Genomic DNA, 14,395 nt, shown 5'->3' on the forward strand with positions numbered 1-14,395 from the left:
TCTCAGGGTCATGAGTTCAAATACCTTTTATTTCTTTTCTCTTATCTAATTGCTAACCTGCCATTTTTTTTTTTTTTAAGATTTTATTTATTTATTTGACAGAGAGAAATCACAAGTAGGCAGAGAGGCAGGCAGAGAGAGAGAGCGGAGGAAGCAGGCCCTCCGCTGAGCAGAGAGCCCTATGCAGGACTCCATCCCGGGACCCTGAGATCATGACCTGAGCCGAAGGCAGCGGCTTAACCCACTGAGCCACCCAGGTGCCCTAACCTGCCATTTTTGAGCATAGCTCTTACAGGTACAAATATTCTTTCCTTTTCAGGCAATTCAGATATTTTATAAACATCCACAGATTTGAAGAAGAGAAGCTAAGATTCACATTTTTTAGTTTGTACAGTCAGGGACTCTAGACCATGAAAAATTACACTGACTTGAAAAAAGGAAAGAACAGGAAAGAAAACTATGAATGGATAAAAGTTGAACATTATCCAGCATGCCAGGGACCAAAACATCACCTTAACCTCTTCTTCACCAAAAATTTCAGCTTTGTTTCTAGAAACTTTCCTGTATGGGAAAAGTGGAAGGTGGTAGAAATAAAATTGGCAAGGATTCACTTTACCAGTAGCTTTTCCGCAAAGTGGAAAACGTTTTATTTTACCTTCAGTGTCATAATGAAGGTAAATATTGTATATATAAATTCTTCTGACAACAATACAATTATTAGTGAGCTAGATAAACTTAGAATGCTGTCAGATTGGACAGACTAATTACCAGGTGCAGAAAAATCTGCAGTAAGAGAAGGAAATGAAATTAGAGGGGACCTCAGTGTAATGTAAATTCCCTTGGATATCATGAAAATTGAGCCATTGAGGGGCACCTGGGTGGCTTAGTGGGTTAAAGCCTCTGCTTTCGGCTCAGGTCATGATCTCAGGGTCCTGGGATCCAGTCCCGCATCGGGCTCTGTGCTCAGCAGGGATTCTGCTTTCCTTCCTCTCTCTCTGCCTGCCTCTCTGCCTACTTGTGATCTCTGTCTGTCAAATAAATTTAAAAAATAATAATAATAAAAATTAAAAAAAAAAAAAAAAGAAAATTGAGCCATTGAAAAGAATAAATTTAACCAACTTGAAGAGTCATTACGTTGGAGCGGGAAAATACCTCTAAAGAATGTTCTACACAATCCTTCCTTAGTCACCTATTTATTTATTTATTTATTTAAAGATTTATTTGTTTATTTGACAGAGATTACAAGTAGAGAGGCAGGCAGAGAGAGAGGGAAGCAGGCTTCCTGCTGAGCTGAGAGCCCGATGCGGGACTCGATCCCAGGACCCTGAGATCACGACCTGAGCCGAAGGCAGTGGCTCAACCCACTGAGCCACCCAGGCATCCCCTTTTTATTTTTTTTTAAGATTTTATTTATTTAGGGTTACCTGGTTGGCTCAGTGGGTTAAAGCCTCTGCCTTTGGCTCAGGTCATGATCCCAGGGATTGAGCCCAAGCCCCACATTGCATCGGCTCTCTGCTCCGTGGGGAGCCTGCTTCCTCCTCTCTCTCTGCCTGCCTCTCTGTCTACTTGTCGTCTCTATCTGTCAAATAAATAAATAAAAATCTTTAAAAAATATATATTTTTATTTATTTATTTGACAGAGAGAGAGAGATCATAAGAGAGCCCGATGCAGGGCTCCATCCCAGGACCCTGGGATCACGACCCAAGCCAAAGGCAGAGAGGCCCAATGCACTGAGCCACCCAGATGCCCCACCTTTTTTTTTTTTTTTTTTGGAAGATTTTATTTATTTATTTGACAGAGAGAGTAAGCACCGCGCGCACGCACACAGACACACTCACTCACTCACTCACTCACTCCAGGAGAGGGAGCAGGAGGAGGGAGAGGGAGCAGCAGGTTCTCTGCTGAGGAGGGAGCCTGGTGCAGGGCTCAATCGCAGGACGCTGGGATCGTGACCTGAGCTAAAGGCAGATGTTTAACTGACTGAGCCACCCACACCTCTCCCTGCCCCCAGTCACTTTCAATGAAAAAACACATTAACACTTTTTTTTAAAGCATATTGGCAGGGGTGTGGAAAAATGGAGCCCTTGTCCATTGTCAGTGGGAATGTAAAATGGTACAGCTGCTGGGATAGCATAGCAGATTCTCAGAAAATTATACATAAAAATTGCTGCATGATCCAGCAGTTCCCCTTCTGGGCATGTACCCCTAAGAATTTAAACTGAGGACCTGAACAGATACTTGGACACTCATGTTCACAGCAGCATTAATCACAGTAGCCAAGAGTGGAAGCAACTCGAGTATCTACCAACAGATAAATGGACAAACATGTGGCCCATGTACAATGGGGTATTATTCAGCCTTAAAGAAAGAAGGAAATTCTGTCATATTCTGCAATATATATGAACGTTAGTGACACTACACTGAGTAAAATAAACCAGCCACAAAAGGACAAATACTGAATAATTCCACTCCTCTGAGGTCCCTAAAGCAATCTAATTCATAGAGACAGAAAGCAGAATGGTGGTTGCCAAGGGTTGGGGGAGTGGGGAGGGTAATAGAGAGTCAATATTTAATGGGTATGATTGCAATTCAAGGAGATGAAGAAGTTTAGGAGATGAAGTTTAGATGATGGTGGCACAATATTGTGGAACTACTACACTGAACTGTGCACTTTAAAATGGTAAATTTGTATGTATATGTTATTATGGTCATTTTTTAAACAAACAAAATCTTTTAAAAAACAATCATGGTAACAATAAAAAAATAAAAAAACAAACAATCAAAAAACAATCATGGTAACATACATGGTACATACATACATAGTAACTTGCACTTTAAAATGGTAAATTTGTATGTGTATGTTACTTGGGACTTGATCCCAGGACCCTGGGATCACGATCTGAGCTGAAGGGAGACAGGTAACGGACTGAGCCACGCAGGCATCTCTGTTACCATGATTTTTAGAAATTAAAAAGACACAGTCTTCCTTTGAACTTGAGATACTATGCTGTGCTTTGGCTTTAAAAAACATTCATCCAGCCCTTGAGAATCATTTGGTCTTTCTATTCTGTGTATCCCTGATTGGGGCCCTTCTACAATAAGTAAAGATCTGGAAGATAGGACTATTAGAAATAAGGAGTAAATCCAAAAGAAATATGACCCAAATAAATCTCAGAACCTTTTTCTCAGTGAATTTTGTTACCATGAAGATGTGATTCCCTGGATCAGCTGCTTTTGCCACTTGCTCTTCCTGCCTCGCTGAGATTTTAGCATGTATTGCAGACCCTGAACATCTCAGTCCTTCGTGAACCAGGGAAAAGGCTTCTTGCAAACAGGTCAAACTGGTGCTTTTTTCTTTTTTAAAAGATTTTATTTATTTATTTGACAGACAGAGATCACAAGTAGGCAGAGAGTCAGGCAGGGTGGTGGGAGGAAGCAGACTCCCTGCAGAGCAGAGAGCCTCATGCGGGGCTCGATCCCAGGACCCTGAGATCATGACCTGAGCCGAAGGCAGAGGCCCAACCCACTGAGCCACCCAAGCACCCCAAACTGGTGCTTTTGAAACATGCTTTTTCACTGTAATGAAAGCAGTATGCTTCAGCCTTCTGATGCTGTACTGTAATATGATATAGTCAGATAAGAGTCTGGGGTCTTATAAACATTCTGTTCTGTATTTACAGAGCTGATGTGAAGGCTGATGCCTCGCTGTTTTGCATAGGCCCTGCCTAAGGATTTTAAAGATCTTCTTTCATTATTCAGGTCAATCTTGGAGAAGGAGGGACCAAAGTCACTTTTTAGAGGCTTGGGTCCAAATTTGGTTGGAGTTGCGCCATCAAGGTAAGCATTAAACATTCAGCTGGCTTGCTGCATGGAATATATAATACTCCTTTTGTACTGAAGTGCAGTACTGCTAGATGGCCAGTTTCTTTTCTCTGTGGGATTTGCCTAGATGCATTTGACATACGGAATAGTGACAACTGCTGGTGCGTCTTTTGGTGTGTGTGTGTGAGAGAGAAAGAGTCTAGTTATTTTATTCTTCAGTGAAAATTCGTCTACTCGCATCTCCTGGAATCTTTTTCTAAAACAGTCACCTGCTACTTCAGATAGCAGCAGTGGCCAGCAGTGTTGGCATCACCTGGGGCTCATTAGAATTGCGCCTCTTAGACCGTACCCCAGGCCTACATCAGCAAGATCCACAGGTGATTCATAGGCACTCGGTAGCACTGAGCTGAAGCAGTTTTAAAGGCTTCTGGGCTTTACTTTATTTAAAACATCCTTATTTCTGTATCTCTTTAAAGCTGTTGGATAAACGTGAACAGTGAGAGTGTGTGTGTGCAGCCTATCGCTGAAAAGTGGGGAAGCTGCTTCTCAAAGTTTGTGTCCTGGGTGGGGAGCTAGGTGGCAGGGGTAGGGCACTGACATTACTTTATGTAATACTCCGATAGACTTCAAAGAGAATTCATCTTGGTAACAAAAGGAAAGTGTTGTTTTCTGTAAGGTGAAGGCTGAAAGCTTCCTGGATTCTTGCAGATTTGTGTTCTAGTCCATACACAGATCACCTGAGGATGCTGTAAAGATTAAGATTCTTAGTAAATCCTTTTGTTCCTTTAAAATTTTGTAGCATATGTGTTTCCTCTATTTAAAAATAAAAGCACTAGGCTGTGAGAGTATATGGGGTTCGCATTATAATAGATGGCGGACGTACTGCATATGTATAGTAAATAAAACCGAGATGTATGTCCTTGTGGACAGTACTCATTTGGTGACACCTGTGAATCTGATGTAGCTTCCTGGCCACCACACCCATTTAGAACAGTCGGGACCCGGAGAAAACAGAATACTGTTACGTAAGGCAGTAATGACAAGTAGTCCAGAGCCTAAGTTGAAAAATACATTCCATGATCGATGCTTTGACCAGCCAAAATAAAGAGGCATTTCCCCTGGCATTGCTGGTGAAGGAGCAGGGAAAGTATGAACCAGCACCTACTCTCCAGCCCCAGTAAGAAAGAAGTCAAAAGAAGGGAAGCAGACAAAGACCAGATCAGAGCCAGGGCTTGGGGGGAGGGAGGGTACCTAGACTCCACCTACAGGAGCTGCAGGGTTGGGGGAGGCCAAGGCGTGTTCACTGGTGGAAGCTTGATATGAAAATGTGCGTTTGATGGTTGTTCCCTTCTTGATCCTGAGTCATAAAAAAAAATTACATATGATATAGTCACTGTGGTAGAAGGCGGGTGTGGTGTGTTTTAGAAGTATTACAGATTTTAAAAGTTTCAGTATAGATTTTGGTGCTTAAAGAATTGACACCCAGCACGAAGAAGAATATACGTGGATTTTGTAGATTACCCAAGTCTCCTCCTCCTTAGTTACCGTGGCCGCTTCTACCGTCACTGAACACGTTCTGAGGGACAGGCAGGAGCTTTCTGCAGGGCCTGCGGCAGCTTTTGGTCTTACAGACAAGGTCAAGCTTTTGGTTACATGTGAACCTCCTTTCCCATAGTTTCCTCAATTTTTCAGAGGTTGCGGAGGGACGTGTGTAGTGCCATGCCAATGTCCGTAGCGTTCTCTCTTTCTTCAAACAGGGCTGTGTACTTTGCGTGTTACTCCAAAGCCAAAGAGCAGTTCAATGGCATTTTTGTGCCTAACAGCAACCTTGTGCACATTCTCTCAGCTGGCTCCGCAGGTATGTGACCCCCGTGAGTGGAGAGGAGTTTCTCACTCTCCCAAAGCACGTGTTGTGCCACACAGCTTTTTCCAGGAATTAGAAATTAGCTCTCTGCTTCTTCTGCATCTGAAAGCATTTTTCTGACGCTTTATGTCGGAACTAATAAAAACATGAATGTTTGCGAATAGTTTGTAACTCGGTTCCATTTTCTTTGACAATTAAAACTTTTATTCTCCCTCAAAATTTGCCTGTGCTCATGCATGCTGCTGGTGAGTGTTATGTTTCCTTTAAAGGAATATTAATGTGTTTTCATGTTTTTCTGTTTCATTAAGTTATTTTAAAGATGGAGCTTTTTGTGTGTGACTCTCCGTGGTGTCCAGCGTCCCCTGCGGACAGCTGGCATTTGTATCCCCAGCTGGGTTCTGTGACGAGGGCTCGGGGCTGTGGAGGAGATCTTAGGTGGGCTAGTGCCAGATCAGGTAGTACAGGAGTCTCCCCACTTACTATAGAAAATTCGTAACAGGATTTGTTCCCCCAGAAATACTTGGGAAATAACCATGGACTTGTAGGTTGCTGAGAGAAGGCTCTGTCTGTGTAGGTACCATTTTATGTCTCTTGTAAATAGAAGAGTATTCTGGAAAACTTAAACAGGCACTCTGTGGAACTTTGCTGCGTCCTGCCAGCCTGTAAGGTTTTGTCTGCCTAGTTCTCTTATCCTATCTGAGTAGTTACAGGTCACAATTACTAGACCCCAGGTAGAAGATGGCATATATATACAAAGCCGCTTCACACAAGAAAGGAGTTTCTACCAAACACAGAGCTCTGAGGAGGAAATGCAGAGTGGCGGAACAAACAGGTCGGCCCTCATTTGTGAGGGGGTAGCGAGTGAGCCGTAAGCTCTAAGCCATTCATTGGTTTTGTGACTTTTGCAAAATTAACCTAGAGGAAACATTGACAAATACAGCAGGCCTGGAGGGAGTTCCCTAAGCCACTATCTGGGGTCCCAGTTAATCTGTTTAGGACTGTGGAGGGGATGAGGCGTTCAGAGCTCACTGGGTGTCAGGCTGATACCACGGTACCACTCTTTCTGGTTGGTCTAGAACAATGAGCAATATTAAGATGAGGAAAACTTGAAGAATGGTTCCTGTGAGCAGCTCAGTCTTTAAAACTTCCCATTTCCTGACATGATTAGTGAGCTACTAAAATGCGTATGTTCAAGTTCCAGTAAATTGGGAGATTTGGTGGCTTCTGTTTTAAGTGTGATATAAGGCAACCTTTTGGATTAGATAACCAACTTTTTAAAACAAATTATTTCTGGATCTGAAGCTTATAAATTGAGTTTTAGAATAGTTTTCAGATTTATCATAGGAATTGCATTTACAGAAATACCAACAGCACCATCTACAGGTTAGAAAGACTAGACTGGGCTCTAAAAAACGGAGATAAATCTTTTAGGTCCAGCATATCAAAAGATGTTACATTTTAGGGGACTGCACCTTCCGTCTGCAGTCTGGAGCTGTAACTGCTTCCTACTCTTCCATTTTTATTGTGAAGCCGTTTAAATCCTGATCTCAAAGTTTATCATATGAAATAGACAGCTTTAATAAGCCTGTGTTCAGTAATGACATTTTCTGTTTCTTTTTTTTCTTCTTCTAGCTTTTGTCACAAATACCTTAATGAATCCTATATGGATGGTTAAAACCCGGATGCAGCTAGAACGGAAGTAAGTTGTTAATTGTTCCTTCCTTAATATTCATGGAGATTTGCTGCTTCTTCCCAGCTCCAGTTGTGGAAAGAGGTGTACAGAGCCCTTAGGCATCCCCATCCTTCTTTTCTCCTGAGCATAAGCTATGTAGAAACACTTTCTGGTTTGAGCTGCATGCTGCCAGCCACTGTGGGGAGATGAGGGCCGACGAAGTCAACACCCAGGGGGAGGCTGGAAGTTTGCCCACTCCTGACTGCTCCTGACTTCTCTCAGATAGTTGGTGGGTCTCTGGTCTTGGCCGACCCCACCGGCAACTGGAGCTCTGTGGGCTCCTCCAGATGGCCTGTCTTTTAAGTGGGAAGATGCCAGGGAAGGTCAAATGGCAAAAGGTCATTTTAATCTCCAAGGCCGTCAGATATACTGGATTTCTGCCCTGAAATTCTGGCCCTTGGTTTTGAACGTTTTCATGCTGTGGATCCCTTTGGCAGCCTGGGGAAGCCTCTGCCGCAGCTTTTCACAATGATCTTTTCGAAAGCAGTGGAAACTGGTTGTTGAAGTACGGTTGTCAGTGTTGTTTAAAATGCAATATAGTCATAAGCTTGTTTAACACAGTAAATAACAAGATCAAGCAGTGGCCCAATAACCCCCATAATATCAAAGACATGATGGTGATAAGGGACACTGTAATCGAGTCCTAAGAACCCTTGTGTAATGATTTGGCCTGGAAATGCGGGGGGGCACTGGAGGCTTTCAGCTAGTCCAGCCGAAATCTAAGCAACCTGTAAAGAAGAGAGAGAAGCAGCAAGAATACCCACCCCCCCCACCCCCCCGCCAGGACGTGTAGCCACAGGTCTGCTTTGTTTTTTCTATTGGTGTCAGATTCCATGTTCCCCCTCCAATCCGTTCTGTGTGAAAGAAGCTTCTAGAATCCATCAGATCTCATAATTTTGGACAGATTGCTAGCACATAATGCTTCGATGAATCTTGCTTACTCTGACAGTCAAATCCTAACTCCTGGGCTTAACATTCAAGGTCTTTTGCAGTTTTCTAAAACTGTCCTGTGCTCTTAGGCTTCCATTTCCTTGAGTGTGCTGTCCCTCACCAGGAATCCCTCTCCCCCTCTTGTTGCTCAAGAACACCTGCTTGTCCTTCAGGCTTCTGACCAGCATTCTCTCCTGGAAACCTTTGGTAATCACTCCCCATTCCAGTCCTGGTAATCATTCCTCCTTAGCAGCAGGTACCTGCGCAAGTCAGCGAAGAGCCCGGACAGGCACTCTTTTAAGTCTACCTCATAAGAGTCCATGCTCAGGACATAGTATTTTTTACCTTTTTTTTTTTTTTAATTTTTAATTTTTTTTTAATTTTAGAGAAAAAGTGTGTGAGTGGGGGGAGGGGCAGAGGGAGAGAGAGAATCCTCGAGCGACTGCCTGCTAAGAGATCGTGACCTGAGCCCAAATCAAGAGTCAGACGCTTAACCAACCGAGCCACCCAGGCACCCGAATGCTCAGGACATTTTAAAGTTTTGTTTGGGGGGCTCTGTTAACCAGTCTTGAAACAACACGTATTTGTTGCATGCTTGCTATGTACTAGTCACTGGGGAAACAGCAGGAAATATGCACGGGCCCTGCCTTCCAGAAGCTCACAGCTTCACCGAAGATAAAGAACTGTAGGCTGATGAAATAGGGGCCAGAACTGCTAGCCCTCGAGGGTCCCTGATGCCGTCCAGGCAGGGCGGGCACAAGAGGGCCTCCTGTGGCAGAGATGTCCACCCTACTGTCTGAAAAATACTGGGAGCGGGGGGCTGTGCACTGCACGGGCTTCAGGCCGAGAACGGAGTATGTGGAAAATCTAGACACAAGCAGCCTCCGTTTCTGGGGCCCTGAAGGCAGGGAAGCGTGGTTGGAGTGCGCTGTGTGTGTGTGCCTGTGCTGGAGGAGGGGGGATCACAGGAAGCCAAGGCTGCAGAAATGCGTGGGTGGGGGGATACAGCCTTCAGAACCCTGGCAGGGTCTTGGTGTTTGGCTTCGGGCTCTAATTTGAGGGTTGAGGGCTATGGAGAGCCATGAGAGCCCTGGTTTGGGTGAGAGTGGGGAACGCTCTCCCCCCCCCAGGGGACATTTGACAATGTCTGGAGACTTTTCCAGTTGTCACAACTTAGGTCGGATGCTTCTGGCGTCTGGTGGGTGAAGGCCGGGGTAATCCCAAACACGTTTCCGTGCAAGGACAGCTTCCACAGCAGAGAACCATCTGCTGGAAAGTGTCAGTAGTGCCCAAATGGAGAAGCTCTCCATCAGAGGCTTTCAAGCCGGGCCGTGGTGTGGTTGGATCTGGAGTAGAAAGGCTGCTCCGGCTCGGGTGTGGAGAAGGAGCCTCGGAAAGACGCCGGGAAGAAGGGAGAGCCTGTTGGGATGGGCTGGAGCTGGGGTCGCGCTGGGCGTCAGCCCCGACGGAGGGCTGTGTGGGCGTGCTGTCGGCCCGGGGTTCCCTCTGCGTCGGCCCGTTCAGGATCCTTCCCGTCCCGAGCCAGGGGCAGCGAGCCTGAAGCCTTGATTAGTTACTGTGTACTTTATTATTCCATAAATCTAGAAATAATGGAACCAAAACACACCGTCTGGAGACTAGAGTTAGGAAAGCTTGCTAGGGTAAGCGGCCTTGCGCTCGCGGCCCGGTCGGAACGTTGGAGAGGCTTCTCCTGCGGCATTTTGGGACCGCGTGTTTGCGCCGGAGCGTCGTGCCAGCTCGCTCCGCTGCGTCCCGCTTTCCGCGCCGCCCCGGCAGCTCTCTGCCCTCACAGCCGCGCTGCTCAGGGCGTCGCCCGCTCTGCCCGTCTGCTCTGTTCCTAGAGACGCGGGTTGGTGCCTGGTGGGGCTGTGGCGGCTTCCTCCTTGAGGAAAGTCTTCGTGCGTTCGGCGCCTTCCGAAATTCAGTCGGAGGCTGCAGGGCGGTGTCCGCGACGCCTGCTGCGGACGCACGTACTGTTCTGTGGCCCGTCCCGTGTCCCGGCTGGCGGCCGCGGCTCAGCAGAACACAGGACACGGAAGACACGTGTCACCTGCCGTCTCATGCCTCCTTATGCTCAGCGCTCATTTCTTCAGCTTGATACGGGAGCCAGGCTCCTCCTGAGTGCGCCTCCTAACGGCTTCTCGTTGATCTCCACAGAGTGAGAGGCTGCAAGCAGACGAACACGCTGCAGTGCGCGCGCCACGTTTACCAGACCGAAGGCATCCGTGGCTTCTACAGGGGATTAACGGCCTCGTACGCTGGTATTTCCGAAACGATCATCTGTTTTGCTATTTATGAAAGTTTGAAGAAGTATCTGAAAGAAGCTCCACTTGCCGCCTCCACAAATGGGACTGAGAAAAATTCCACAAGTTTCTTTGGACTTATGGCAGCTGCTGCGATTTCTAAGGGATGTGCTTCCTGCATCGCTTATCCACATGGTATGTTTTGCTTTTTCTTCCAGAACAGGAAAACAGCTGTGAGGGCCGTGTCATTGTCCTTACGTCTCGACCTCTGCCGCTCACGCAGACACACGCAGGCCCTGAGGTGACGGAGCGCGCGTCCGCAGGTGACGCGAGCGGCGGCCACTCGCCTCTGCTCAGCTCCAGCTACTTGGGGCCAAAAGTACTGTGCAGAGTGTGGGCCCCTTGTTGTAGAACTTTGGGTGTTTTCAGAGAAGCCAAAAGTCTGGATTTATTCAAAATTCCTCAATTTAAAAAAATAATATGGGAGCCAGCCCTCCCCCCCAAAAACTCTTGGCTTCCACTTCGAACGGAGAGCTGAGTGAGGCTACTCTTGCTAAGTCTATTTTAAGGAATCAGAGACCTAAAGTTCCACTGACCTACTTAAAAAAAGAATAGCTTGGTTTATTGTACCAAGAAAAACAGGTTTTGTTTTCAGAAGCCTGCTGCACTGTCAGCTGTGACGATGTACGCGGTCCACTCCCGAGCAGGTGATTGAGCCCCTGTCACGTGCTGGGGCAGTAAACGGCCTCCCAGGGCTGAGGGCCGAGTTTGAGGCGCCCCCCGCGGGCTGGGGGCGGCCGCGTGTTGAGCCGTGACAGGTGTCAGGCCGCAGGGCGCCTGCGTCACGGAGGGCCCGGTGTGCAAAGGTTTGAAAATGCAGGAGGCAGCTTTTGAGCTGGAGAGAGCTGCGGAGGAGGGTTTTAGTAGGAGAAGTTGGCAAGTACATAAAAAAAGAATCTTTCTGGGCGCCTGGGTGGCTCAGTGGGTTAAGCCGCTGCCTTCAGCTCAGGTCATGATCTCAGGGTGCTGGGATCGAGTCCCGCATCGGGCTCCCTGCTCAGCAGGGAGCCCGCTTCCTCCTCTCTCTCTCTGCCTGCCTCTCTGCCTACTTGTGATCTCTCTGTGTCAAATAAATAAATAAAATCTTAAAAAAAAAAAAAAAAAAAAGAATCTTTCTGATGATTTGCCATGCTTAATACAAATTACACCTTCAGTGAAATTACAGCATTCCCTTAATGGGGAATGGAAAACCACAAACAATCTTAAAATGAAGTCCCATTCAAAGTAAGTTTTTACAATCCCTTAAAATTTATTTTGTACTATTGTCTGTATATGTAATATCCCTAATTGACCATTTCCCAGAATTAAAAAATGTTCTGAAAGGATCGCAGCTTTTTATTGGGTCTAAGGGACTTCGGCTCTCCAAGTCGAGCTGCGGTGGCAAATACCCAGAGATGTACATTGACAGTTACAGAGCCGTGTGCTTTGAATGCTCTCATTGTATTGCTTGGTGATGCGGTTGGTTTGTAGCATAAAGTGTGTGTTTCTCTCTGCAGAAGTCATAAGGACACGGCTCCGGGAGGAAGGCACCAAGTACAAGTCTTTTGTCCAGACCGCTCGGCTGGTCTTCCGGGAAGAAGGTTACCTTGCCTTTTACAGAGGACTCTTTGCTCAGCTCATCCGGCAGATACCAAATACTGCCATTGTGTTGTCGACCTACGAGTTAATTGTGTACCTGTTAGAAGACCGTACCCAGTAACAGGCCAGAAAATTGTGCTCTAGAATAAAATTGAAAAACTCTAGAGAAATTTTTTTTCCATTGATGTTTAGAGTGTATGAGACTAAAATAAAACAGGAAAGGCCATAAAATATGTGGCCTGTATCACCCATTGGACATTTCCTTTTGGATTCATGTTTTCTGGAAGGTTTAAATTCATTAACTTTAATAGTTAATTATAACTTTTGTTTTTTTTAACTTAAGAGGATTCAGCATTAAGCAGCAGCTAAATTAAATCACGCTACTTAATTTAAGTATAAATTTGGTTTGTGTCCTCTTTTATGCTCACTGTGCTATAAACTTCCTGTAAATACATCAGTGAAACATGACCCTAGAAATGCAGAGAAAACCCACAAAATCAAAATACAACTTGTTGTTTCATCTGACACTGCACTGCTGAACAGGTAAGATGTGTCACATTTTGGTGGCACTGGGTGGACCAGGAAAGACTTCTAGCCATTTTTCTTATCTGTACATTTCCAAGTCTCATGCAAGTTAAAAATTTAAGCCTTCAGGCTGCTGAGTTTAAAAAGTACAACTTTCTGATGCTAAATATTTTGAACTGTAAACATTTTTCTAAAGTTATCTTTTGTTCCAAGTTTGAACCAAAGACAGGAGTTTTAATGAAATGTTCACCAGTTGTCTTACTCCTGGACCTATTTCCAGAAATTAAGCCTGGTCAAGCCCAGGTACCTTGTAAGTGTCAGCTGTGAATGTGGAGTAGGGTGAATAATAGACCTTTCCTGTCAAGGTCTTTAACCCTGCTCTTGGGTCCCTGGCACTGGCAGAGAGGGTTGTGACGGGTTGACCGCCCACCTCCCAGTTCACTTTTGTTCTCACAGGAGGTGTGTTTAAATACCCTAGTTCAAAAACAAACAAACAAACCTAGGCATGACAAATGACCAGAATTTTAGCCACACCCCAGCACTACCCACTTTTAAAGGAAATTTAGTAAGGGACGGAAGGCAGGTAAGTGAGATGGCTTTCCCTTAGCTCTTCCACTGGAATTTGCTTAGTGTCCGTTGAGGTTAGTTTTCAGTCTGAACATCTAGAAAGATACTGGATTCTGGTAACTGATGCATTGTAGTGTCAGATTCAGAGGCACTGGGGGGGATGAGAGTAGGATATTTTCAAATTGTATTTAAAACGGAGTTTAATTTTGCTCACCTTTAGGCATGAAGGTTAGTTGGTGTGCTTGAGCTCACTGGCAGAATTTGCTTCAACTGTCCACAGCTGTGTAGAAGTCCAAATAAATCATTTTAGTCAAGCATCAGTGCTTGTAAACCACATGGCAGCCAAGAGATTGCTATTCCAGGAGCTCAGTTTAACTGTTTGATAGGATAACTGTTAGCAACATCTTCCTATTTTAGTATTTATATTAAAACCTGAATTTTTCCTCAAGATCTGAAGGTTTAAAAATTAGGTTGCTTAATATTCTCGAATTTGGAGTGAGAATTATTGGAAAATAATTTTCATTTCTGCATTCTTGAATTAATAAATTTGATGCTGACCTAGGATCGTTTCGCTCTCCGATTGCTTTTCTTGTACCAGGACATTGAAATGAGAAGGGGGAGCGCCAAAAGTAGGAAGAAAAGCAGGAAATTCTAAAGGGGCATCTCATATTTCAAATGGGAATTGTCACTGTTTGAGCTGTCCATGGCGAGGACCCATGATTTTCTTTTTATTATTATTATTATTATTAACATACAATGTATTACTTGTTTCAGGGGTACAGGTCTGTGTCAGTCTTACACAGTTCACAGCACTCACCATAGCACATACCCTCCCCAGTGTCCATCACCCAGCCACCCTGTTTCTCTTGTGCATAAGCTCAGTCATTGGGATTTCATTATTTTTAAGTCCCCGTATATATAAGACTTGGAAAAGCCCTCATTGCTTACCACTGGGTGCCAAGCTCTGTGTAAGATGTTCTGTATTTTCTCATGTCGGTTATTTCTGCCACAACCTCATGAGGCAGGTGTTACCATGATCCACATTTTACAAA

At 45.1% G+C, this 14,395-nt stretch overlaps 1 protein-coding gene across 1 annotated transcript in view; it reads left to right on the plus strand.

The window, feature by feature from the left end:
• Positions 1-12,647, plus strand: part of SLC25A33 (solute carrier family 25 member 33) — a 36,558-nt gene extending 23,911 nt beyond the window's left edge. Inside the window, exons 3-7 of the mRNA XM_004768609.3 lie at positions 3,761-3,838; positions 5,581-5,681; positions 7,320-7,386; positions 10,528-10,808; positions 12,170-12,647. Of these exons, the coding sequence (XP_004768666.1) occupies positions 3,761-3,838; positions 5,581-5,681; positions 7,320-7,386; positions 10,528-10,808; positions 12,170-12,372 (730 nt within the window). The 3' untranslated portion in view covers positions 12,373-12,647. The remainder of the gene's footprint in view (positions 1-3,760; positions 3,839-5,580; positions 5,682-7,319; positions 7,387-10,527; positions 10,809-12,169) is intronic.
• Positions 12,648-14,395: the final 1,748 nt, after the last annotated feature.

This window comes from Mustela putorius, unplaced genomic scaffold (genome assembly GCF_011764305.1).
Source record: "Mustela putorius furo isolate JIRA1106 unplaced genomic scaffold, ASM1176430v1.1 tig00003853_pilon_pilon_pilon, whole genome shotgun sequence".
Taxonomy (NCBI): Eukaryota; Metazoa; Chordata; class Mammalia; order Carnivora; family Mustelidae; genus Mustela; species Mustela putorius.